This window comes from Thermothielavioides terrestris, chromosome 1, assembly GCF_000226115.1.
Source record: "Thermothielavioides terrestris NRRL 8126 chromosome 1, complete sequence".
NCBI lineage: Eukaryota > Fungi > Ascomycota > Sordariomycetes > Sordariales > Chaetomiaceae > Thermothielavioides > Thermothielavioides terrestris.
The window spans coordinates 9,619,198-9,643,327 of NC_016457.1; the positions used below are offsets into that span (position 1 = coordinate 9,619,198).

General features: G+C 41.8%; 2 protein-coding genes across 2 annotated transcripts; one reads left to right on the forward strand and one right to left on the reverse strand.

The window, feature by feature from the left end:
- Nucleotides 1-1,705: 1,705 nt before the first annotated feature.
- On the forward strand, nt 1,706-1,900 carry THITE_47917 (uncharacterized protein; the record flags this gene model as incomplete). Its single annotated transcript, XM_003650991.1, has 1 exon — nt 1,706-1,900. A coding segment is annotated over one exon (195 nt), but the record flags the coding sequence as incomplete, so codon positions are not given.
- An 18,900-nt stretch (nt 1,901-20,800) lies between these two features.
- On the reverse strand, nt 20,801-22,919 carry THITE_2110996 (uncharacterized protein). The gene has a single exon (XM_003650992.1). The coding sequence runs from the start codon at nt 22,861-22,863 to the stop codon at nt 20,866-20,868; it is 1,998 nt and encodes a 665-aa protein (XP_003651040.1). The 5' UTR covers nt 22,864-22,919; the 3' UTR covers nt 20,801-20,865.
- Nucleotides 22,920-24,130: the final 1,211 nt, after the last annotated feature.

Genomic DNA, 24,130 nt, shown 5'->3' on the forward strand with positions numbered 1-24,130 from the left:
TTGCAAGGTACTACGAAATTACTATCGACCTAGAGGCCCTCTACCTAGAGGAACGACATTAGCGGTCCTAGGGTAAACGACCTAGGCCTAATATAGACGTAGAGAAGGATATAGATAGAGATATACCAATGACTAGGATCAATATAACCTATACTACCCTAGTCTAGGGGGGAGCCAATAGAGGTTATAAAGGAAAGTAGTAGTAGAATAGAGGAAAATAAAGTATAAATATACTATAGGCGAAGTAGGTAAATAATAAGGTATATACAACGTGTCAATAGGCTAGAGCCTATATCCGTTATAGACGCTAAGGCTACTTTGTAGCTACCTATCCCTTCGCCTTAGCTAAGAGACTAGCTCCTTAGGTCGATATCAATAAGTTAGAGGCCGAGGAATAGATAGAGGAGGACTCCCCTTTTGAAGAGGAGGAGGGAAAAGAGTAGCCCCTATACAAAGTTTCGTATAGGGGCTGAAAGGACCTAGCCACTTATAGAACGAGTTTATAGAGATTAGAGAGAGAATAGATAAGCCCCTTTTTCTTATCCCTGTTTTTCTAAACTCCTTTAATTTTATAAATATATAAATGGATAATAGATGTTAGAGCTATAGAGCTATTAGCAAGAGAGTATATTAAAGGTTAAGGATCGAGTAGATAAGCCTATTGACTCTCTATACCTTAGGTATTATAGTTAAAGGGGTATAAATTATAAAGAAAATTATATATATTATCTATATTACGATAGACGTCGATAGGTAGATTAATACTACTATATTCTATATAGTATTAGAGCTAGCCTATAACGTTATATTAGAGCTCCTCTAAATAAACTACTATAGGATTGTACTAGACTTAGCTAATAGGGTCTTTACTATTAATTTATAAAGCGGCCTATAGGTATATAAGTACTTCTTATAGTAGAAAGAAGCTAACGCTATCCTAATTATAGGCGTAGTATTTATAGGCTTAGCCTATAGGGTATAAAGGAAGAAGTCTAAAAGGGTATAAGATACATTCCTTATTACTAGTATCTACGAGATAACCACTATATTAGGAGTAGCCGTCTCCTAGCCTAATACCGACCTAGACCCAAAGGTTACTTTGCTAGAGGAGCTATATAACTTCGCCGACCTCTTCGACAAAGAGAAGGCGAATGACCTCCCCCCCTATTAGGAGGAGGCCAACTATTATATCCGTCTTAAGATAGGCCTAGATAGAAAACCTCTTAAGCTTCTATAGGGACCTTTGTATAATATATTAAAGGACTATCTCCTAGAGATTTAGAAATAGGTTATAGACCTATTAAATAAAGGATAGATCTAGGTAAGCTTCTTATTAGTAGCCGCCCTAATCCTCCTTATAAAGAAGCTAAGAGGAGGATAAAGGTTCTATATAGACTATCGAGCTTTAAATAAGATCATTAAGTAGGATCGGTACCTACTCCCTTTAATTAAGGAGACTCTTTGGTCCCTAGCTAGGGCCAAATGGTTTATAAAGCTAGACGTTAGAGCTATATTCTACTATATCTAGATAGCTAAAGGGGATAAGCACCTTATAGCGTTTTATATAAGGTTTAGACTATTTAAGTAGCTAGTCTACCCCTTTAGGCTTATAGATACTCCTATAATATTCTAGAGATATATTAATAATGCCCTTAGTCTAATACTAGAAGACTATATAACGGTATACTTTAACAACGTCTTAGTATACTTGAGTAGAAGCCGAAAGGACTATATAAGGAAGGTATATAAGGTCCTCCAAAGACTAAGGTACATAGGCCTCAACCTAGACCTTAAGAAATATATATTCGCGATAAAGGAAGTTAAGTATCTAAGGTATATTATAGAGGCTAGGGTCTATATCCGCCTCGACCCTAAGAAGATTAAAGCTATCTATAAATAGGAGGTACCTTATAAGGTCTAAGGAGTATAAAGCTTCTTAGGATTCACTAATTTCTATTGCGACTTTATCCTTAACTTCTCTGAGAAGGCGGCCCTATTAATACGCTTTACCTATAAGAACGTCCCTTTCTACTAGGGCAAAGAGGAGTAGGACGCCTTCGATACGCTTAAGGCTATATTTATATTGGAGCCGATCTTTACCTAATAGGATCCTAAGAGAGAGACGATCGTAGAAGCGGACTATTCTAGTACAATACTTAGTAGATACTTGTCTTAGCAAGGAGAGGACGAGGTTCTTTACTCTATAGCCTACTACTTTATAAAACTGAGCTTTACTAAGTATAACTATACTATCTATAATAAAGAGCTATTGGCTATTATCTTATATCTTAAAGCCTAGTCGATAAAGCTTTAGAGCGTAGTAGCCCCCTTTATTATCCTAACCGACTATAAGAACCTTAAGTACTTTACCTAGCTATATCCAATTAGTAAACGGTAGGCCCGATAGACGGAGATATTCTCCTTATTTAACTTCGAGCTAAAGTATTAGCTAGGATCCTAGGCCTTACGCCTTAATATACTCTCTTAGTATAAATAAGATAAGCTTAAAGATAGCTAGTATATCGCCTAGCTACTCCTTTCGATTAAGGTATACTAGACTAATATATAGGAGGAGGCTAGGTTGCCTATAGGAGAGACGCTCTTCGAGGATAAGTAGCTTATAGCTCTATAAGACAAGGGTGTTGTTAGAGACGAGTACTATATTTATCGGCTTTAGGCCGTTTACAATAGAGTTTAGAAGTTTTTAAAGGAGGCGAATATAGTGTAAACCTAGATCGTAGACTACTCCTTTAATATATAAGGCGTACTCTAGTTCTATAGTCGTCTCTAGCTCCCTATATAGGAGCCTCTAACTACTATAATTATCTAGCGGATCTATAACTTAGCTATATTAAGATATCTAAGGTATAATAAGCTATTTAAAATGCTTTAGAGAGATTATTACTAGGACCTTATATCGTCTGATATAAAGTGGTTTATTAAGAACTATAACTAGTGCTATCAGAGTAAAATCTCCTAGTAGCTATGTCAAGGGCTTTTACAACCTTTGCCTATCCCTAATCGCTTCTAGAAGTAGATCTCTATTGACTTTATAACCAACCTCCCTATAAAAGACGAGGGGGTACCTAGCTACTTTATAGTAATTACCAACCGCCTTTCTAAGTATATATAGTTCAAGGCGATATATTCGATAGGAGTAGAAGAGTATACTCTCTAGTTCTATAATATATAGTAGCGCTTCTATAGGTTCCTAACTCAAATTATAACCGACTGTAGGTCGGACTAGTTGAGTAGGTTCTAGACTACGCTATATAAGGCGATAGGGGTAGAATAGCTCTTATCGACTTTTTACTATCCCTAGACAAATAGGGGAATAAAGCGGGTTAACTAAGAGGTATAAGCTATCCTCTAGATCTTCGTCTCTTTTATATAGTACGATTAGCCTAAATACCTCCTAGCCTATTAGTTTACATTTAATAACAAGGACTTGTCTATAACTAAGATAAGCCTAAACTACCTCCTCTATAGGTTCGATATAAGCCCTATACAACTTATTATAATCTTGATAGCGCCTATAGCGACCTTAGAGGGCTATACTACTAGGTTCCTCCGCTATCTAAAGGAGGGAATAGAGTAGACCTAAGTAGCTATTACGTATATATAGTAGTAGTAGTAGGCAAATATAAACCGCTTTTACCACTTAGCTAAGAGGTTTAAGGTAGAGGACAAAGTATAGCTCTCTCTATATAATATAAAGATGAACCGCCTTAGTAAGAAACTCAACTAGCTAAATACTAAGTATAAGGTGGTCGTGGTACCTACCCCCTTGACGATGATACTTGATATACTAAGTGGTTTATACTCAACCTTCTATATCGATTTAGTTAAGCGAGTAGCCTTTGATCTACTCCCTTTGTAGAAAGTTATAAATAAGTGGCTAGACCCTATATAGGTTACATTGGAGGAGGGTGTTCCTTAATAAGAGTATAAGGTAGAGGCGATCTTTAAAGCTTAGAACGCTAGGGGGAGGGGAAACAACCGCGATATATACATTAAGTAGGTAGGTTACAATAAATCAATGTAGAAGCCTTTAGAGAACTTCTTAGATACTACTATACTCGACGAGTTTGAATAAGAATAGAGAGACGTATAATACAACGATAGGCTAACGTCGAACTAGAGGAGGAAGGGAAAATACAATATTTATATATAGACTACCCTATAAGAAACGACAATAATAAAACGAATATAGCTCGATAATACTACTAAGTATACAGTTACCCTAATATATTTAGCTATAGCCTTATTATAAAAGAACGATAAGAAAAATATAAGTATAGAGAGGCCTCGATATACTAACTAGGTCTCTTTCCTTAGATATAGGTAGTCCTCTAGCTTTACCTTAGCGTTAATCCTATAGTATCGTAGGATACCTAAATATAAGCTAAGGGGAGGCGGGGTTAGTAGCTAATGTATTACTTACTTTAGGATCTCTAAGGTAAAGTAAAGACGGATATCAAAGTTACTATAACTACTCTAGTCGATAGGTTAGTTCGATAATAGGTCGAGGCGTAGAATAAAGCGGGAGTAGAGTCATAGTAGAGGACAAAGCTGTCTCTAGCCCTACTCTATAGCCTCTTCGTCTCTAAATAGTACTATATCGCTAATAGGTAGGTACTCGATACCCTCGTTAAACGACGAGAGTATCTCTATAATCAACTGTCTATTAGACCTGCTAGGGGTCTAGGGTAGGAGATTAGTATATTTCTAAGGGACGTAGACAAGGTTCTTAAAGGGAGAGGATAGATAGTATTAGGGACATAGGACAAAGGGAACTAGGGCAATATTGTACTCGGTAGGAGTTGTACTATAGCTACTTTATAGAGAGGGGCTAGACTATAGCGAGCTTAAAACGTAGTCGATAAGATAGTTGTTAATATTAACGACTATTATAATAGCGTTGACTAGATAGTATATATTACGTTAGTAGGCTTCCTCGTTGTTTATTAAGCAATAAGTTAGATAGGTAGCTAGCTAGGTAGAGCGGTCTAGGGAGGAGGTAGGTAGATTATAGGGTACTAAAGCCCTATAGTAGCTCGGTATAGTAGAGGAGGCGACTAGGGTCTAGGGGATAGTGTAAGTCGAGGTCTACTTAGTAGTAGATAGAGAGAGTAGTACTAGCTAAATAGGGATACGATATATCTATACGTTGTTAAAAGCGGTCTAGAAAAACTGTATTAGCTTCTAGAATTTACGTTTAAGAACTATATAGTAAGCGGGCTATAAGCTTGTCTTCTTCTAGGCTAAGGTCTCAATAGCCTAGCCTATATTATACGTCTTAAGGATTTTCTTTAGACTAGACCGAAGACAAAGGTTTATTGCCTATAATATAGAGTCCTACTTATATATAGTATAGGCCCTCTAATATTCCTTATAGGATTTACTATAATTAGGGGTATATTCGACCTTAGTATCACTAAGAAGATGAGTGATATACTATATATAGAACTCTCCTTTGTCGGAGAGCAGTTCGTTTTCTTCGTTATTAGAGTCTCCTTCGACAACGAACCTATCGATCGATAGCTTATTGTTCTTCTAGCGATTATTTCGGTTCTATAACGTTACAGTTAGTAAACAACTTAGGTCTATAGTAGAGTCGTCCTAAAAGCATTTATATTACGGTCTTTGTTATTATTGTTACTAGGATAGCGGCCTATACTATTACCTTTAAGAGCAGTAGTGGCGACTGACATTTTAACGTTCTTATATATAAATGTAGTAGGTGAGTTTTAGAACTATATTGTTGTCGAAGGGGGGGACAAAGAGACTTTTATAGGAGCTAAGGCAATAATGAGTAGTATATTCGAAGGTATAGGTAGATGTGAGGTAGGAGCGTAAAAGAAAAGAAACGTATATAAGGTGGAATAGGGAGAACGATATTACTATATAAGAAGGGGGAAGAACAGATCGTAGAGGAGGAAGGGGAGATGTACGTTGGGTATAGGAAGAAAATACAAGAAAGTCAAGTTATATAGAAGGAGGGGTTTAAATAATAGTAGGTAGGGTTAGATCGTATATAATTAGTAAATATATTTAATATAATGTAGTTGCAATATACAAATATACAAAGCGAGGAAAGGCTAATTAGCGGCTTGCTAAGCGATATAAATAAACAACTTAAGCCTAGGCAATAGGACGGCTATAAGCGGCAAGGCCTCAATGGGCAACTACGCTGGACTACCCTAATAGCAAGGTAAGCGTTATACAATTGGATAGTAGGTACTAGCGTCTATTACAACTAGCGTTATACTAGACCTAAACTATATTCGATACAATGTTATATATACTCTAATTCAACTATCTAATAGGGCGGGGGGGGTATATTATAGGCTAGGCTATACCTAGGCTAGGTATATAGGGCTATACCTAGGATCCGTAGCGGCCCTAGGACGGATCTGTAGTAGCCCTAGGACGGACCTGTAGCGGGCTCGCCTTACGCCTAGAATAACGTTGGTCTAAACCTACTTTGCGAGCCTCTAAAAAACTCTATATATAGGGACCGTAGCCTGTACTTCTCCTTTTTCTTTCCTTAAGGTAGTTGAATAGAACATTGTACGCTTATCTGTAGACGCTATAAGGCTAGTACGTTATAGGTATATACAATATATATACTAATAAAGGGGAAATATACAACTTATATATACCTCGAGCCTAGTATCATTAAGTCGATTAACCTATTCTCAACTAGCCTTTACCAACGCTTTGCCAACTACTCTACGCTTATCTAATATATCTTTAACCTCTTTAATTAAAAGGGTCAATTCGATATAGCTAACTTTAAGATTATAGTATCCCTTAAGTAGATAGGCAAAGCAAAGCTCTAAATTATAGACTTTACAACATTGTCCCCTTCTTAGCCGCTTACCTTCGATATACTATATCGAGCTATCTATAATAAGAAGGTCTTTAAACCAAGGGAGCTATTCTACTTATTCTTACTTTGAGAAGAAACCTATATTAAGAAGCGTAAAGTCCCTATAATCGCCCTAGATTCAAGTTCGAAAGAGGAGGAAAGCGCTAGTAATTAAGACACTAAAAGACATATAAATATACTCTCTTAAAATTATAGCTAGAGCTATAAACGTTAAGCTTCTTCTTAAGTAACACTTAAGCCAAGGTTAAAGAAGATCAAGTTTAAGCCTATTGACTTCCTAATAATTAAGTAAGAGGTCGTTCTAGCGTAAGAAGCTTTATAACAAAAGAGGAAACTACTAATTAGCAAGCTCTTTAGCGATAAGTCCAATCTAAATACTATAGCGGCAACGCTAAAGCTAGAGGAGCGTATAGAAACCAAAGAGGAAAGTATAAATAAAACCTTTAAGTAGGCAATTAAAGGTAGAGCTAAGGAGCAAAAGCGAAGCTCGCGTTAAATATATCTTAGTTTACTATTTATAATACATTTAAAGGCAATAGTAAAGAAATAAGTTAAGATTAAGCTACATTCTTATTCTATATTCTAGTTAGCTCTAATAAGCTTTACTCTTATTAATAGAATCTTTACTTCCATTATTTTAACTTAAAATCCCTCTATCGAGGAACGCTTTCTATACGCTCGCTTTGTCCCTTAAGTCCTAGCTCTAATCTAAATACTTAGTCCAAATCTCTTTGAAAGAGGCTAATTTAGCCTCGATGTCAATGCCCTCTATATACATCTTCTTAAAAAAGGTAGTCCAACCTCCTATCGGCTAAGAAAGAAGGGTAAGAGCCAGTTAGCGTCTATACTCTTTGTAAAGTGCAAGCTTATCCTAAAGAAAAATATATTTACTAAAAAGGGGTATCTTAAAATTGAAATTATTAGGACCTTAGTAGTATAGTATAATTTCCTTATATAGGTTAAAGACTTTAGAAGGAAGGAAATTATTAAGCGCGACTCTATCTAGCTCTATAAGCTTTTAGAATATCTAGAGGTAGTCTTAGAGAATAGCAACGCTATATTCTATTGTAGTAGGCTCTATAAAAGAAAAGTACATCTTCAACGGAATACCTATATAGATATATACCTAGTTTCGTTAACGCTAGATCGTATAATTGTTCTACTCCTTTATAAAGGACCCGATTTCCTATCGAATCTATAGTATATATATAAAGAGGAGGGCAATTCGATATAAAACTTAGTCTAGCTACTAGGCAAATTTATACTATAACTTTGTAAAAAACTTCTACTATATATTAGTATTCAATTATATATAATTAGACCCTTTGACCTATAACTTACTATCTAAAAGCCTATATAGCCCCTATAAAGCTAAGCCTACTAGGACTTAATACATTGGTTCTTAGTACTTTTACTAAAATTCCAATAGTCCTTGAACTCAAGGGGGCGCTCTAGGCTGAATAGAGGCAAATTAGGATCAATTGTTGTAAAATCGACTAAACTAGATTATTGTAATCCCTATCCTAGTATATACTACTTAATCTATCTATCCCAATTCCTATATAGTTGTAGACGCTATACTCGCTCTATACTAGTAGAAAGCTAATAATACGCTCTAGCTATTATAAGCGTCTCTTTGCTATAATCTAAGCGTATAAGCATTGGCATTACCTTACTTTTTGAAATAATAGCGAAGTACTATATAAAGATCGACCTTTAGATTAGGGCTAAGATACCTACGTAGGCCTATATAATAAAGCGTAAATATATATCAATCCTAGCGTAGACTTTAAAACTAAACTATTAAAGCTTACAATAGGCGTCAATTAACTAAGTGTAGTTTAGCCTAGGAAAGGTAAAGCCTCCTCTATAGTTAGTAAGAAGGTTCTACCTTGCCTAGACAGATATATCAAACTCACGTTTAAGAAGCTCGTAGACACTGTACTATAGAAGGTAGATATTAATAGTTTATATAATATACTTCTAGGCGGCCTAGTATCTAAGCTAGGGGAAGAGGATTATAAAAGAGGGCGATAATTCGAGGAAGGCAAGAAGTTCCTATTAACGCTTAGCTAGCTTATACTTCTTTAGATTTTTTATAATACTAAATGCCCACTGTAATAACTTGACACCTCGTTAAGAGACTTAGAAGCTATATTCTACAAAGTAGGAATATAATTCTTTGTTGCTTAGGGCATAGGCCTAAAACTTCTTAGATAGTACAATATATAGCTTATTGGAATCCTGGGTCCAAGGCTACTTTAAAGGTACCCGCCATTTCTTGAGCCACTAGTAAAGGAGACTACGAGCAACCTTTACTCTATATTCCTTGTATAGCTCTTCGCAAATAGATTTAACTAGGACTTTAGCCTAATAGAGCTTTATAATAAAGTCCTTAAACGGCTTAAGATCAATGGTCGCTTAGAGCATCTTGAACGTTTGTATACAAAAACAATTTATATAAAATTAGAAGTATTCGTATAAGATTAGACTTATATTCGGAAAAGTTGCTAAAGTAACTTTACAATGCTCTATATATCGTAGGTTGGCTAGAGTAGCCTCGGCGCTAGCTTTCTTTAGTATAGACTTGGTTATACAAGCTAAGACAAGGCCTAGAACGACGCCGTTGCAGCCTAAGACAACGCCATTGCGGCCTAGGGAGACGCTAATCAGGTCGATCGAGTCCAAGCTTGTTTAATCGCCTAGGCTAGCGTCATCTAAATTTTTAAGGTATTTATATAATATCTTCATCGACTCTTATCTATATTAGGTTAGTTTTAAAGGGTAGGGAAATCATTTGTATAAAATAGAATAGATTCGAGTGTAATTGAATCCTTATTCTATAGACGGGATAAGATTTAATATACCTAGACTTCGTATTACAGGTTAGGATAAGACTTTTAAAACCTAGAGTTTAATTAGGGAGTTCAGATAAGATTTTATATACTTAGACTTTGAACGAGATATTAGGATGCTACTATTGAGACTTAGAGTCTAATTGGGGAGTTCAAATAAGATTTTATATACTTGGACTTTAGATAAGATGTTAGGATAATACTGTTAAGACTTCGAGTTTAACTAGGGAGTTTAGATAAGATTTTATATACTTGGACTTTAGATAAGATATTAGGATAAGAATGTCTTTGCTATATTTTATATATAGTAAAATACACTATATAGTATAAAAATCTAGTAATATTACTATAAACGAACTTCATTAATAGTATTATATACTAATCCGATCTATTTCCTAACCTATAGTATAAAATGTCTAGCTAAACCTATAGTCCCTATAACCTATACCTAAATAGACGCTATAACCTAAATCTTACTCTTATAATAGGCGGACCCCCTCTACTACCTAAGACTTAAGCTCGTTCTATAGTATCTCTAACTAAACCTCAAGGTCTCTTATAGACGTAAGCCAATAAATACGTTCTATTAACAGAGTAGGCTTATTATTACGAATATACGCCTTCCTTCTCTCTTTAGCCTCGATCTCTAAGAAACATTAGTAAATTAAACTAAACTTAGATTTTTTTATATAATATATGTCGCGTGCTAGTGCACACGTGACTCTATCTGCCAGGCTCCCTGCGCTCAGGGGGCACATGTCAGCTCTGCCCACACATGTATATAGACCTCGGCGCTCCTCCCGGATGTACGCGCCGCGCCAGTCGGGCAGATTGTGGTGTGCTCACTTCTTGCTGGCGCCAGCGCCAGCCTTGGTGGGGGTGGCCGGGAGCGGGGGAGGCTTGTTCTTGGCCGCCTTGGCGGCGCGGGCCTTCTCGAGAGCGGCGAGGCGAGCAGAGGACGGCATGGTTGTTGTTGTTGATGTTGTTGTTGTTGCTGATGCTGCTGCTGTTGCTCGCGGTCTGCAGAGGAAGAGTTCGGGAGATGGTTTGAGGCGCACTCACCATGATTAAATACTTCCAGGAGTGCAGCCATCGACCGGCCTGCGGCACTGCGGTATTGTCTGCATGGCGCGAATGCAACAATGGGTAGCAATGGTGGGCGTGCATTCAAGACGTTGGGCAACAAAGGCCACAATGGCACACATGCGAATGATCGCAATGCTCAATTGCGCAACCTGCACCCACAATCGAGGCGGCACGATTCAAGATACGCGCCTGAATGGAGGATGGGGATGGAACGCGCTGCGCAATTGGGAACTGCGCACAATGCGATCAATGGCGCTCGCAACAATGCCAACGACAGCGCCCCTGAATGTCAACTTTGGCGCCCCTGGGTCTGACCGCATTCAGCGCAGCACGCAATTCGCCAACGCACGCGCCACAACGCGTACACAATGGCGCGCGGACAACTTGCACAATGGCGGCGGCTGCGCGCAATGGTGGGATCAATACCGGAGGCCACAGTTCAATGCGCCTGGCAGTGCGAGCTCCAGAGTCAGTGCCCAGCATGCGTGTTCCACAGACAGCCTCCTGAGAGTCTGTCTGGGGGGTGTGTCGCGTGCTAGTGCACACGTGACTCTATCTGCCAGGCTCCCTGCGCTCAGGGGGCACATGTCAGCTCTGCCCACACATGTATATAGACCTCGGCGCTCCTCCCACCCAGCTTGAGAGGAGCACCTCTCTCAATACACATGCCTCTGCATCCTGCATGGCCCCACTTCGCTGCTCTTCTCAATATACCTTAATATAAAGAACAAGCATTTCTATATAAAGAGTAAATACAGTTGATATACGCCCCCTTCCTAAGCTTAATGTCGGGCTAGATATATAAACTATATAGCCCTATACTCTTTAATGACGTACATTGCTAGTAAAATGTCTTAGGACTAGTACAAGGGGTAAATAGCAAAAGCGCTAAGGCCTTAGCGTATAGCTAGGTATTGACTTTAATGTTAACGTACTAGATTTCCCTGTCCTTCTAGATTTCCTTAGAGACAAAGTAGTAAAAAACATCCTATAACCCTAGTTAGTAATTATAAAAGTTTATAAGTGAAAATCAATCTGTCTAACCTTCTTTCTATCTATTAGTTTATAGACTTTGTTGAACATAGTCTTATAGAGCTTTTTCAAGACCTAAGCCGTTGTTTGAACGTCGTTGTCACAGTCTTCGAAAGTTGGTGGCGATGTAATTGTAAACGGCTGTTGAGAGGCTTTGATAAAATTGTCTAGGGTCGTATCCTAGGGGGTAGGATTCTCCTCGGTATAGGTAGAGGGCGCTATTCTAAAAGCTAAGCGATAAGCGAATAAACAAAGTAAATTTAAATTAAAGGAATTAGGCCGATTAGAATATATACTGCAATAGATAGCTTGGTTTAATCGAGCGCGATTAAATGTTGGGATATAGTTTAGGAAATAGAATAGAGAATAGTGGTGTAGTATAGCTGAAAATTCTTTATTGTATAGACCGAGGAGCGATTTTCAAAATCGGGTTGTAGTAGGGTAAGTTGGTTGCTATAGCGATTGCTCGGCTAGCAGTCAGTTGCAAACGGGTTTAGGTTAATGGACAGTGATACGTTTGGAGCGCTATACGCTCGGGATATATCAGCTGTTACGTCAGGGGTAAAGGGCTCAGAGCTTGGCACAGCGCACTAGCTATAGTTCCCTACTCCTGGATATATATATACTACGCTCTGTTCAGTCTTTAGCTCTCCTTTATACTAAAACAACGTACTCTCTTTGCATTCCAATGCTCTACTACGATCCTACCGTTGCATCTACACCTCGTAGCTCGCTATAGTATGTCAGTTATAAGCCTAGACGCTCTATAATTATATATAGCTAGTAACCTATAGTAAGCTCTCTCTCTCTCTCCTTTTCTTATATTCTACACCTTAATATAATGACCACTAAGAGTAGCTTAACTATCACGCTCTAGTCCTATATAGATTGGACCAAGTGGTTTATAGAGCTTAAGCTTATAGCTATAAGCAATAGTATCTAGGACGAATATAATCTAGATACTCCTAACGAGCTTTAGGATAAGCGACCGAAAGTTCCTTCAGAGGATAAGGCAGTCGAAGAGCTTTGTAAAAAGCGCGTTAAGGAATTGAGTATCCCTATAGGCTAAGCCCTAGCTTCTACCAAATAAGAGGTTACTACTAAGCTTAAAGCTATATATAAGGAATACCTTGTATTTATAGCTATCTAGGAGAGTAGAATAAAGTTATATTCGTTTATCCTCTAGTAGATTATACGTTTTATTTACTAACTTCTATTCAACGCTATATATATCGTTATTTTAAACGCTAGACTTAGTAGTCCCTAAGCTCTTATTTATAAGCTTTATAAATAGCTTATACCTACTAACGCTTTTATTAAAGATTTAGCCGCTTAACAATATATAATAGTACTATAAGAGGTGTATAGAGCAGGTATCAACCTATATAAATGGTACTACTCTTAGAACAAAGCGTACTTATATACAAAGAGCTTCGATATCCCTAAAGTAGTTGGACCTAGAGTATCTAAATACTTTATCGAGGTAGTCGATTACTAGATCGCCTTAGACTAAGCTCGTCACTAGCTCTTTAAGATCGAGGTACTCGAGGCCTAGGGGCGTCCGATTCCTACTCTCGAAGAGCTAGGCGCTTACCTTAGCATTTAGATCGATAATACTACTACTAAGGGGCTTAGCTATAGCGTATTTACCTCTTTAGAAGTAGCTTAAGGCAATAGTTCTATAGATAGTATAGGCTCTTATAGCTCGAGGCTCTACTTATACCTTTGTAAAGCCAATAGCAAATATAGATAGAAGCTAGTAGAGTACTAGTTTCTCTAGATAATCATCACTAGGGTAGAGAAAGACTGCTATAAGCTCTTAGAAGTATAGATTACTAAGATTAGAGAGCGCTTTAACAAATTAAAGTAGAATTCCCTTTAGAAGAGCCTCTAAAAGCGGTATAGCTCTAGCTCTATAGAGCAAGGGAACTCTAGATTAGCTTCTTCTAATAAGATTGTCTATACTGTTATCGACCTAAGCCTCCTAGGCGAAGGAGCTTACTATCTATTTATATTCTCAACTACTATTATCTACTACCTCTTTTAGAGTATTCTCCTTAATAACTATACCGCTCTATATATTGTTAATAATAAGAAGCTCCTAGTTCCTAGTATCTTTATACTATTAGGAGACGGTAACTATATAGAAGTAGGTACTACTACTTTTTCTATTTTAGGAAGAGGAGAGCATATTATAAAAGGAATATTAGATAGAGAGTAGAGGAAAGGAACTATAGACCTCTACTTAAAAAACGTCGTTGTAGTAGAGGGCTTTTATACTAATATTATATTAGAGACCACTCTATATATAGCTAGTATCTAGTATTTAGGTCTAGACTACTCTCTATAGCGTAGAACGCTTAAGAAGAGTATAAAGGTTAAGCAGTTAGTTTATAAGTTCAATATAGTTTTCCTTAAATTGAAGAACCTTTCCTTTTACTTTTATACTCTCTAACCTTTATAGAGCTTTGTAGGCTTAGTAATAGTGAATACGGTTGTTTATAAAGATAATACAAGGTTGTATATATTATATATACCTTAAAAGAAAGAAGATATCGAGGAGCTCTAGTATAAGAGATTTGGACATCTAGGTTAAAGAGCTCTTTAGGTATTAGCATAGAGCGCAAAGAACGTTAAGATCTAAGGAACATCGACGATCGAATATAAGGTATATACTCTGTTATATACTAGGGAGTACAATATACTTTATAAGACAGAGTATCGCGCTTTATAGCTATTTTAATATATCTCCTAGGACCTCTTTTATTTTCTCCTAGGTTTAATAGATCCTAGTACCTCTTCGCGATTAAGGACGAATTTAATAGACAAATCTAGGCTTTTATACTCTTTAACAAGGGTTAAACTAAGCTCTTTAACACTATTAGAGCTTTTGAACGCTAGGTTAAATAGTAATAGGGACTCAACGTCTGTAAGATCTGCTAGGACAACGATATAGGAGTCATCGTACTAGAAGATCGCTAACCAATAGTTTACTAGCTCTAGGTATACAACGAAAGTATCGACTTAGAGCTTACGCTAATATATATATTATAGCTAAATAGAGCTTTAGAGTATATAGGACAAGTTTTGTAGCTAAAGAGTATAAAGATACTTATTAACGTGAACTTGCCTACGAAGCTTTAGCTAGAGGGTATAAAGGTAGTAGCCTTCTTATATACTATTTTGCCTAGCTATACTTATAGTCTTTAGAGCTTTAATAAAGTGCTCTACTTCTAGTTTAAGAACTACTTTTGTTAGTAGGAACCGACCTTCTACTAGGCGCTAATAGTAGATCTATGCCCCGACTAGTCTAGGATCTTTGTATATAGCTGTAGAGTATACCCCTTGGATAAGGAGCGTAAAGCTAGGTATTAGAAGAGAGAATTCAAAGTATAGCTATATAGGCGAATCAGGTACCTAGTTGGATATAGAGCATTTAACATTTATTGTATCTAGGTGCCTAAGCTCGATAAGGTCATTGTAATAAAGAATATAATATTCGACGAAAGGACCTTTTACTATCTAGGTAAAGAAGAGCTTCTAGCTTACAAAGTTACTATTGTTAAGGATATAGTAGAGCACTTAGACAAGGGGGTTAAAGAGACCTAGAACGTTAGATTGATTCTTCGAACGCTCTATAAATTCGAGTATAGAGGACTAACGCTAAAGTCTATTACTATAGTTCCTAAGTGTAAGAGTATACTACTAGGTTAAGACTCGGGGGTAGGGGAAGCGTAGGCGTAGGGTAGACTCTTAACCCCTAAAATGTTACTAGAACTATAGGCTTAGCTATAGAAAGAGCTTGTAAATAGAAGTAATAATAGAAATAAGGGTCTAGTCGATGATTTTAGTACTCTTCTAGAGACTAGTAGAGTATTTAGGGACTTTGGGCTAGTAGTGGCCGTCCTATAAGGCGCTACCCCTAGGAGCGAATATAAGGTTTCTTTGCCTATAGAGTACCTAGCTCTGTAAAGCGACTATAAGGCATCTCTGCTTATAGAGCCTCTAGCTCTACAAAGTAAGGAAGAGGATATATTCTATAATATAGTAGAATATATAGTAGAGTAGGAAGCTTAGCCTACAAGGTATAAAGCTCTATAAACGTAACCTTCGACTAATAAACTAGTACTAAGCGTATTAAAACTATAATATAAACCTAAGGAGCCTCTTATACCTATAAGAAGGAGTATATAAATTTGGAAGCTTTTTATAAAAGTATATAAGAATATAGCTTTAAGTATAGCTTTAGAGTATATATATATTTTCTTTATTAGGTTGTTAGAAATATAGGAAAACCTAGGGTTGAGGTTCTAGACTGATCACCTAGATCTTACTCCCTAGGAAGCCTATAATAGCAACGAGACGCTCTTCCCTACGTCTTAGGAGGGTATTGAGACGCTCTTCCTAGAGTCGTTCTAAACCCTATATATAGTGTTTGCTATTGTTGCTAGTTAGATGCCAACGATATATTATAACACTAAGCTCCCCCCTCTTCCAAAGAGCTAGAGAGACTTAGAGAACTATAAGTATAGGAAGGAGTTTAAGGTGGCTATATATAAGGAGATCCGTAATCTAATAAGCAAGGGAATATAGTAAGAGATTAAGCGAAAGTATATCAAAACGTAGCCTCTACCCCTGAAATAAGTGTTCGACTATAAGCTTAATAAGGATAGCAACCTTAAGAAGTGCAAAGTATATATCTATATACAAAGCGATCTATAAAACACTAGTAATATTGTAAATATATATATAGCTACCCTCGTTATACACTCTTTTTATACTGTTATAGCGCTTATAATATACTTTAACCTCGAAGTAAAGTAGTTCAATATTAAGTAGATGTTCTTAAACGTAAGAAAGCTAGATATAGAGTAGGTGACTTATAAGCTTCTAGACGAATTTAAGAAACTAGGGATTTGTATAGAGCTTTTGAAGGCTCTCTATAGGCTAAAGGACTCGCTGCTCCTATAGTATAATAAGTTTTACAATGCTTTTAAAGAGCTTGGCTTATAACCCTCTATAGAAGAACCTTGCCTATTCCTCAACCCTAAGAAGAAGATAATCTTATCTTCTATATCGACGACTTCTTAGTAGTTTACTATCGAAATAACGCTATAGCTATAGAGCGTATTATAAAGGGTATTAAAGCGAAGTACAAGGTATATAAGTAAAGCGATGTTGAGCACTTCCTTAGGATTAGGGTTATCTATAACTATAGAGCGTATAAAATCTAGCTTATATACAACTAGTATATTAAGAAGATTATAAAGAAGTATAGTCTCTCTAATATTATAAACGCTTTAGCAATCTCTCTTTTTACAAAGGAGCTTTGTAAGTTCGAAAAAGAAGTGTCCTCTAAGTAGGTTAAACTATATTAAGAGCTTATAGGCTCGATCATCTACTCTATAGTTATAATCCAACTAGACGTTACGTTTATAGTTGTAAAGCTCTCTTAGTTTCTAACGAATCTAGGACTAGAGTATATTAAAGTAGCGAAACAAGTTATTTAGTATTTATATACTATATACTTCTTTAGTATATAGTATAGGGGTAAGAGCGTTTACTAGGTGCTCTAGATTATATCCAACGTATTATATAGCGATAACCTAGATATATAACGCTCTTTATAGGGCTATATTATAATACTCTTTAGAAGGTTGATCTCTTAGAAGACTATATAGCAAGATACTGTTACTATATCTTCTACTAAGGCGGAGTTGAAAGCTTTATCGCTTACTGTAGCTAAGACAATTGCTCTAAAGCGTTTATTTAGGGACTTTACGTTCAAGATTAGAGAGCTTTAAAGGATCTTCTATAATAATTAGTAAACGATTTAGCTTATAGTAGGAGAGTATACAAGGATTAATACTCGTCTACGCTATATAGATATTTATAATATATAGCTTCGCTAGGAGTATTAGAATAAGTAGTTCGATATACTCTACCTCTCTACTATATAGATACCTATAGACGGTTTAACGAAATAGCTTTTAAAGTAGAAGTTCGAGTACTTCTATACTCTATTAAACCTTTAAGATATATATTAGGTAAAAAAAGAGTAGGAGAGTCAACTATCTTCTTTATAAGGACTATCTACTACTGCTATTCTATACTTTCGCCCTATATATTTTAGCAATTAATAAGCTCTATTATTGCTACCTTCCCTAAAGCCGAAGGATCCTCGCCTATATCTCTAACCGCTCTACTAGCTCCATTGTCTATACAACAACCTACTCTAGTTCCTAGTTATTAACCAATTTGTCGCTCTCTACCTACTTAGAGAGTACCTTCTACGCCTCACTCTTTGTTAACGCTATAGACGTAAAACCAAGGGGGTTATCTAGGGCTCTACCCTAGGCGACTATAAGGACCTTCTACGCTTACTTCTATACCTATTGCTAAGGCTACTTCTCTACTAGCTCTACTATATCTATATCCTTCTACTCTCCCTCCTCCTCGACCTTTTAGAGATCGTTTAAAAGTATACGAAGTATAGGATAAATCTTCTTTATAGCCTATTCGGTGTTAGATAAAGGGTATAGAGTAGTAGATAGTAGAGACTTACCTTCTAGTCGAAGTCGTTAATAGCTATAGTTAGAGCTTATACCTTCTCTATAGTAGTAGGTAGGATCGGCTTATAGCTATAGTTAAAGCATTTATAGTACTAGTAGTATACGCTATAGCTATTATAGTTATAGTAGGTTCTATTGTAGGAGCCTACAAAAGCGGTATATATATAACCTAGGTATAGGATCTTATACTCTATAGTCATTTGTAGTATATAACTAGAAAGTATATTAGGGCAATATAGTAGTGAGCTAGAAGGAAGAGCATATAATTTACTTGACTAGGGGACTATAGTACTAGTTAGAAGAAGGCGTAGTAGGCTCTTTAGAAGCGGTATATAAGGTAGTAGGTTCTACTATAAGCTCTTTAGCACTGTTACCCTTCTTTGAAAGGGTAGGCGAAAGTATAGGCAATTTATCTAAGAAGATATTAAAGTATAGAGGTATAGTGGTCTTATACGCTTTAGAGAACTAGAAATAGTAGTGGTAGTAGCTACTATATACGTAAATAAGAGGATATATATAGGAAGAAGGAAGCTTGAGCTTCTATAGGCAAGAATTTATACCTCCCTTAGATCTAAGCGCTCTAATTAGCTAGAATCGCGCTTTAGAATTTCTTATAGCTTTATATAACCTACTCCTATATAACCTACTATTTATAAGGATTTCCTATATTTTAGTTTTTTTCGTAGTTCAGTTGTTCAACTCGCACGTATTTAGGCGCTCTGTTGAACAACTAGGGGGTATGTCACGTTAAGGGTAAGGGGCTTAGAGCTTAGTATAGCGCACTGGCCATGGTTCCCTACTCCTAGATATATATATACCACGCTTTGTTCAGTCTTTAGCTCTCCTTTGTACTAAAACAACGTACTCTCTTTGCATTCCGATGCTCTACTACGATCCCACCGTTGTATCCACACCTCGCAGCTCGCTGTAGCGTGTCATCAGCCTTCTCATCCGGGAAGGTGGTTAGGAACCGGGACCGACGACGCCCAATCGTGAGCACCGCAACGCCATTGTCCTACCATCATCTGCGCGCTCAGCGGAATGAATTTGGGGTGCAGAGTGTCTGGGCTGGTTTGGCCCAAACATTCTAATCACGGCTAATCCGAATGTAGCATTTCAGCACTTGCCGCAAACCCAGATCTGCGGTGAACGCGCAATGCATCGAAACAGACCTGCCAAACTATCGGGGCCGTTCGGGGCCGTCGAGTCGGCGGCCATCGATCCTTTTGTGTACTGGGCCAATGACGATGGATTCCGTCGAGCGTCCGTCGCAGCTGGTGTTGATAGCTCAGACCGGTTTGACGGCGGTTGAAAACTGTTGGCATGGTTGCGGAGGCAGATAGTTCCTGTGAGCAAGCCAACTGGCGCAGATCTTGCCGTAGCTGGGAAAGTAAATCATCAGCAGCGGCGCAGGCGGTAGACGGTTTCGAGCACGGGACCATCCGAGGCATATCCGAACAGGTCGAAGACTCGAAGCTGGGCTCAAAAGCAGCAGTATTTTCAGCAGGATGTCTGCGGAAGCAGACGTGCCGGACGTATCGAGTGTATCCAAGAAAAAGGAACAGGATCGGCTTTTGGCAAGAACCATTCCAACATGGCCGAGATGCACTGCATAGTGCATTTAAGGGGTCACGGCTCCGTCATGGGACGATGAGCCATGGCCCCCTTCCTTCCCCGGTATTCGAGCCCCTTGTACTGAAAAAAGGCTTCGAGACTCGAGCGTCATTAGGACATGCTTGTTGTGGCTCTTGATATTGTTTCTCGTCAACATCGCAGTTCACGAAACGGGACTCCTTAACTTATACCACCAAGTGGCAAACCAGCTACACTGACTGAGGGCCTAGATGGCCCGTGATACGTTACATGCTCCTTTACAAGTGTACTGCCATTGTCACAGGATTTGGGGCATTCGGGTGAGAATTGAAGACGGACTCGGACGGTACAACACCACAGCACGATGGTAGCTAACCCGGCAAACCGGCAACACCGGAAACCTGTGGCATCCTCCTGGTGAACGGGACCGAGACTCCAGAACGGAAATAGGTCCGGTGAGCTCTCCTGCCCAACGTTCCCTCCTACGCGGCATAAGATTATCTAATGAATGGGTTGTTGGACTGACCTTGCGTTCGGTCGGCTTCACGACATCTGGCCCGCGGCAACGAGTTCCCCGGAACCCCTCCCCAGATTACAGGTATATATATCTGCCTACCAACACCAGTCAAGGTTAGGTCCTTGTTTTGGCCTCCCACGGCAGGCTCCAAGCCGCACTTCCCGCTGGCCATGCCCACCATTTTGATATATTTGAACGCCCTACCCGTAACCAAGGATATCATATCGTAATGTTCGCTTCCCAGACACGTTTCCCAGCCCCTAAACTCCAGTTCCCGCTCCCACACATCATATAAAAAGTATAAATACATGTACATCAGCCCAAAAATTTCGACTCGCCCTGCTGGAACAGCCAGTCCCGATTCGCATCCACCATGAAGTCAGTGATATTAAACTCGCCAGCCATGACCGCGCCGCCGGCGCCAGCATCGGCGCCATTCCCGCCGTCCGCGCCGCCGCCGCCCGAGACCCCCGCCGCCGCCGCCGCCATCGCCGGACCGACCGCCAGCCGGGGCACGTTGAAGAAGTCAAACACGTCCAGGTACTCGAGCTCGTTCGGCGCGGGCGTCCGCGACGCGGGCGTGGCGCTGGCCAGCCGGCTCTGCCACCCGCTAATGATCCCGCCACCACCACCACCACTACCACCACCACCACTTCCAGTTGCAGTCCCAGCCCCTCCTCCACCGCCGCCACCATTATTATTGCTCCCCCCGTTGGCGGCCCCCGCAAGCAGCGGCGGGACGTGCCTGGGCTGGCGGCTGATGAGGAAGTCGAGGTCGAAGGCGGTGCGGCGCATGTCGGCGAGGATGCGGACGCTAGGGGGGTTCTCGGCGGCGGGGCCGTGGCGCTCGCTCTCGCGGTGCTCGTCGAGGACGCGGCTGAGCAGGCCGCAGTAGCGGGCGGCGACGGGCCAGTAGCGGCCCATGTCGCGCAGGGTGTCGACGAAGGCGGCGATCTGGGGGCTGAGCTTGCGCTCGACGGTGCTGCCGTGCACGAGCAGCACGCGGGCGGCGACCCACAGGGTGAAGGCGAAGGGCGGGCCGAGCTTGACCAGCATGTTGTTGTTGGCGACGACGAACTCGCACAGGGCCGCGATGTTCTCGACCGCCGCGTGGCAGCGCTGGCTGGCCGAGTAGCTGGGCGTGAAGATGGGCGAGCGCGCCGTCGGGTAGGCGGCCGACGAGTGCAGCCGGATGACGGCCGTGTGGTAGGTCGCGTGCAGCATGACCCAGCCGCAGTTGAGCGTCTTGGCCGACGCCGGCTGGAACAGCTTGGCCATGTTGCCGTACTCGCCGGGCAGGCCGAACTTCCAGGCCGCGAGCATGTTGTCGAGCTCCTTGTAGCGCAGCTGCCAGGTCTCGACGTCGGAGAGCGAGCTGATGTCGACCGGCTCCTTGAGGAACTTGTGGATCTTGGAGAGGATGCCGAGGATCTCGATGTAGTAGCTGAACGCGCCGAGGTTCTCGGGCTTGTCGACCTCGTGCTCGGAAGAGGACGACGCGCCCCCGCCGCAGAGGCTGCCCGGCTTGCCGTCGTCGGCGCGGAACCAGCGCGTCTCGACCTTCTGGTTCTTCATCCACAAGTCGTCGCGGCACGGCAGCATGCGGTCGATCTCGCGGTCGTCGATGCCAAAATCGAAGGCCGTCGCGATGGTGGCGTATCGGTCGAGCAGGTACACCATCCAGAACAGGCGCCGCCGCGACTCCTCCTCGATGAAGTCGCGCGGCTCGGGGAGGATCATGGCGCGCAGCGTGTAGATGGACGTGTAGCCCGGCGCCACCGAGAACGAGTTGCTCTCCACGGCGAGGCCGAGCTGTACCACGGCCCGCGTGATGAGGGCCATGATGTTCCATCCCGGCGGGCCGTTGCTGCTTCCGCACAGATCCAGCGCGAGGATGACGAGCGCCTGCAACGACTTGACCGACAGGTGTTCCATGCCGTAGAGCAGCACGCGCTGCTTGGAGGCGTCGTGGTAGCGCTGCCGGCTGTCCTCGGTCAGGCGCACGTCGGTCGAGAAGCGCAGGGCGGTGGCGACGATGGCGTGCAGCAGGATCTTGTCCTCCTCGTCGATCACGGACGGGCCAAACAGCGAGTCGAGCGTGGTCTTGCGGTGGAGGATCGGACACCACGTGTTGACGTGCTTGAAGTAGAGGTCGACCAGCGCGTACAGCAAGTCGTACGGCGGCAGCTCTTGTTCCGACGGTATCGGCCCCGAGTTATGCGTTGCCGCAGAGGGCGAATGCAGCTGGTGGGCGGCGTTGCTCGTCCCGAAGTACTCCTGAGCGGCGGCGCTGGGCTGCATTCCCGGCTGCATGTGGTGGGCCTGGGGCGATATGCCAGCAACGGCTTGGAAACTCTCGGACAAGCCGAAGTCGAGCGACGTCGACGGTTTTTGCAGGAAAAGCGCCGTCTCGGCCTGGGGGGTGCGTATCGTGTCGTGGCCGGGCCGTGAGAATATGGACGGGATGGTCTCCCTCGGCGTGCCGTGATCACTCGGCAAGCTGGGATTGCTCCCCTTGACGCTCGGGGCAACAGGATGGTTCGTCAGGGTGCTGCCGCCGCTCGCCGGGCTGTTGTTGGAGGTCAACGTCTGCAGGATCTCGGAGTGTACCCGAATCTTCTCTTCCAGTTTGTCCAACCGCTGCTCAAGCTCGCGGCCATAGCCGGCGCGGAGCCCGGGCTTCTTCCGCTCCTTGTACTCGCACAGCGCGCCATTGCGGGTGCACCACCCACACGATGGCTGGCCACGGTCGCATTTTACCTGCGCCGGTCAGTCGATTTATTGAACGAAGCCAATCGGGAGTTGTTGGTGGCGGAAAAGGCCGGCCTACTTTCCGCTGCTTGCACAGCTCACACCTGGCGCGGCAGCATCAGCACCTTCCTTGGCCACAGCATTGACTTGACCGAACGGCAGAAGGGAAAGCGAGAGCAACGGCTGATCTGGGCAAGAGCGGCTGCAAGGACTTACGACACGGAGATGGGCCGTTTTCGCTTGCCGAGGCGAGCCACCTCGTGCGGGTCGTCGTCGTTGTCGACGTCGTCGCCGCTATGCTGGGCGCCGTCGTCGCTGTCTGCGGGGTCGGCGTGCGCATGATGCGGCGGCGGCGACGTCGGCAATGGATGGCCGTTGTTGGTTCGGGGAGGCTGGGCCTGCATCGTGACTGGAGCGCTCCCACGGCGACAGCCCGCCGGCCGCGTCGGCGATCACCACGCGACAAGGGCGTCGCGTGAGACGTTGGAGGACGGAGGCGGGGGTGGGTGGAGCGCCAGCGAGACCAGCCGGATCCGAGCCGAACTGGCCCTGCTCTGCTGCGTGTACTGCGTATTTCGCGCTTATTGTGGCCCAAATGGCACGTGCAGCTACGCAAAGGGTGTGTTTCGCTTTCCAAACGGCCAATGGTTGCCAGCGCGTGGCATGCAGCGTGGTAGCGTGGCAGCGGATGCGCCGTGGAGCGGTTCGGGGTAATGTTGAGTAGAGCAGCGAGATGGCCGGTCGCCGGTGGAGAGACCTCGGCCGTTTTATCGCGGTGCAAGTGCGCCCGACTCCCACGGGCCGAAGTCCATCCACCCAGCTACCACGC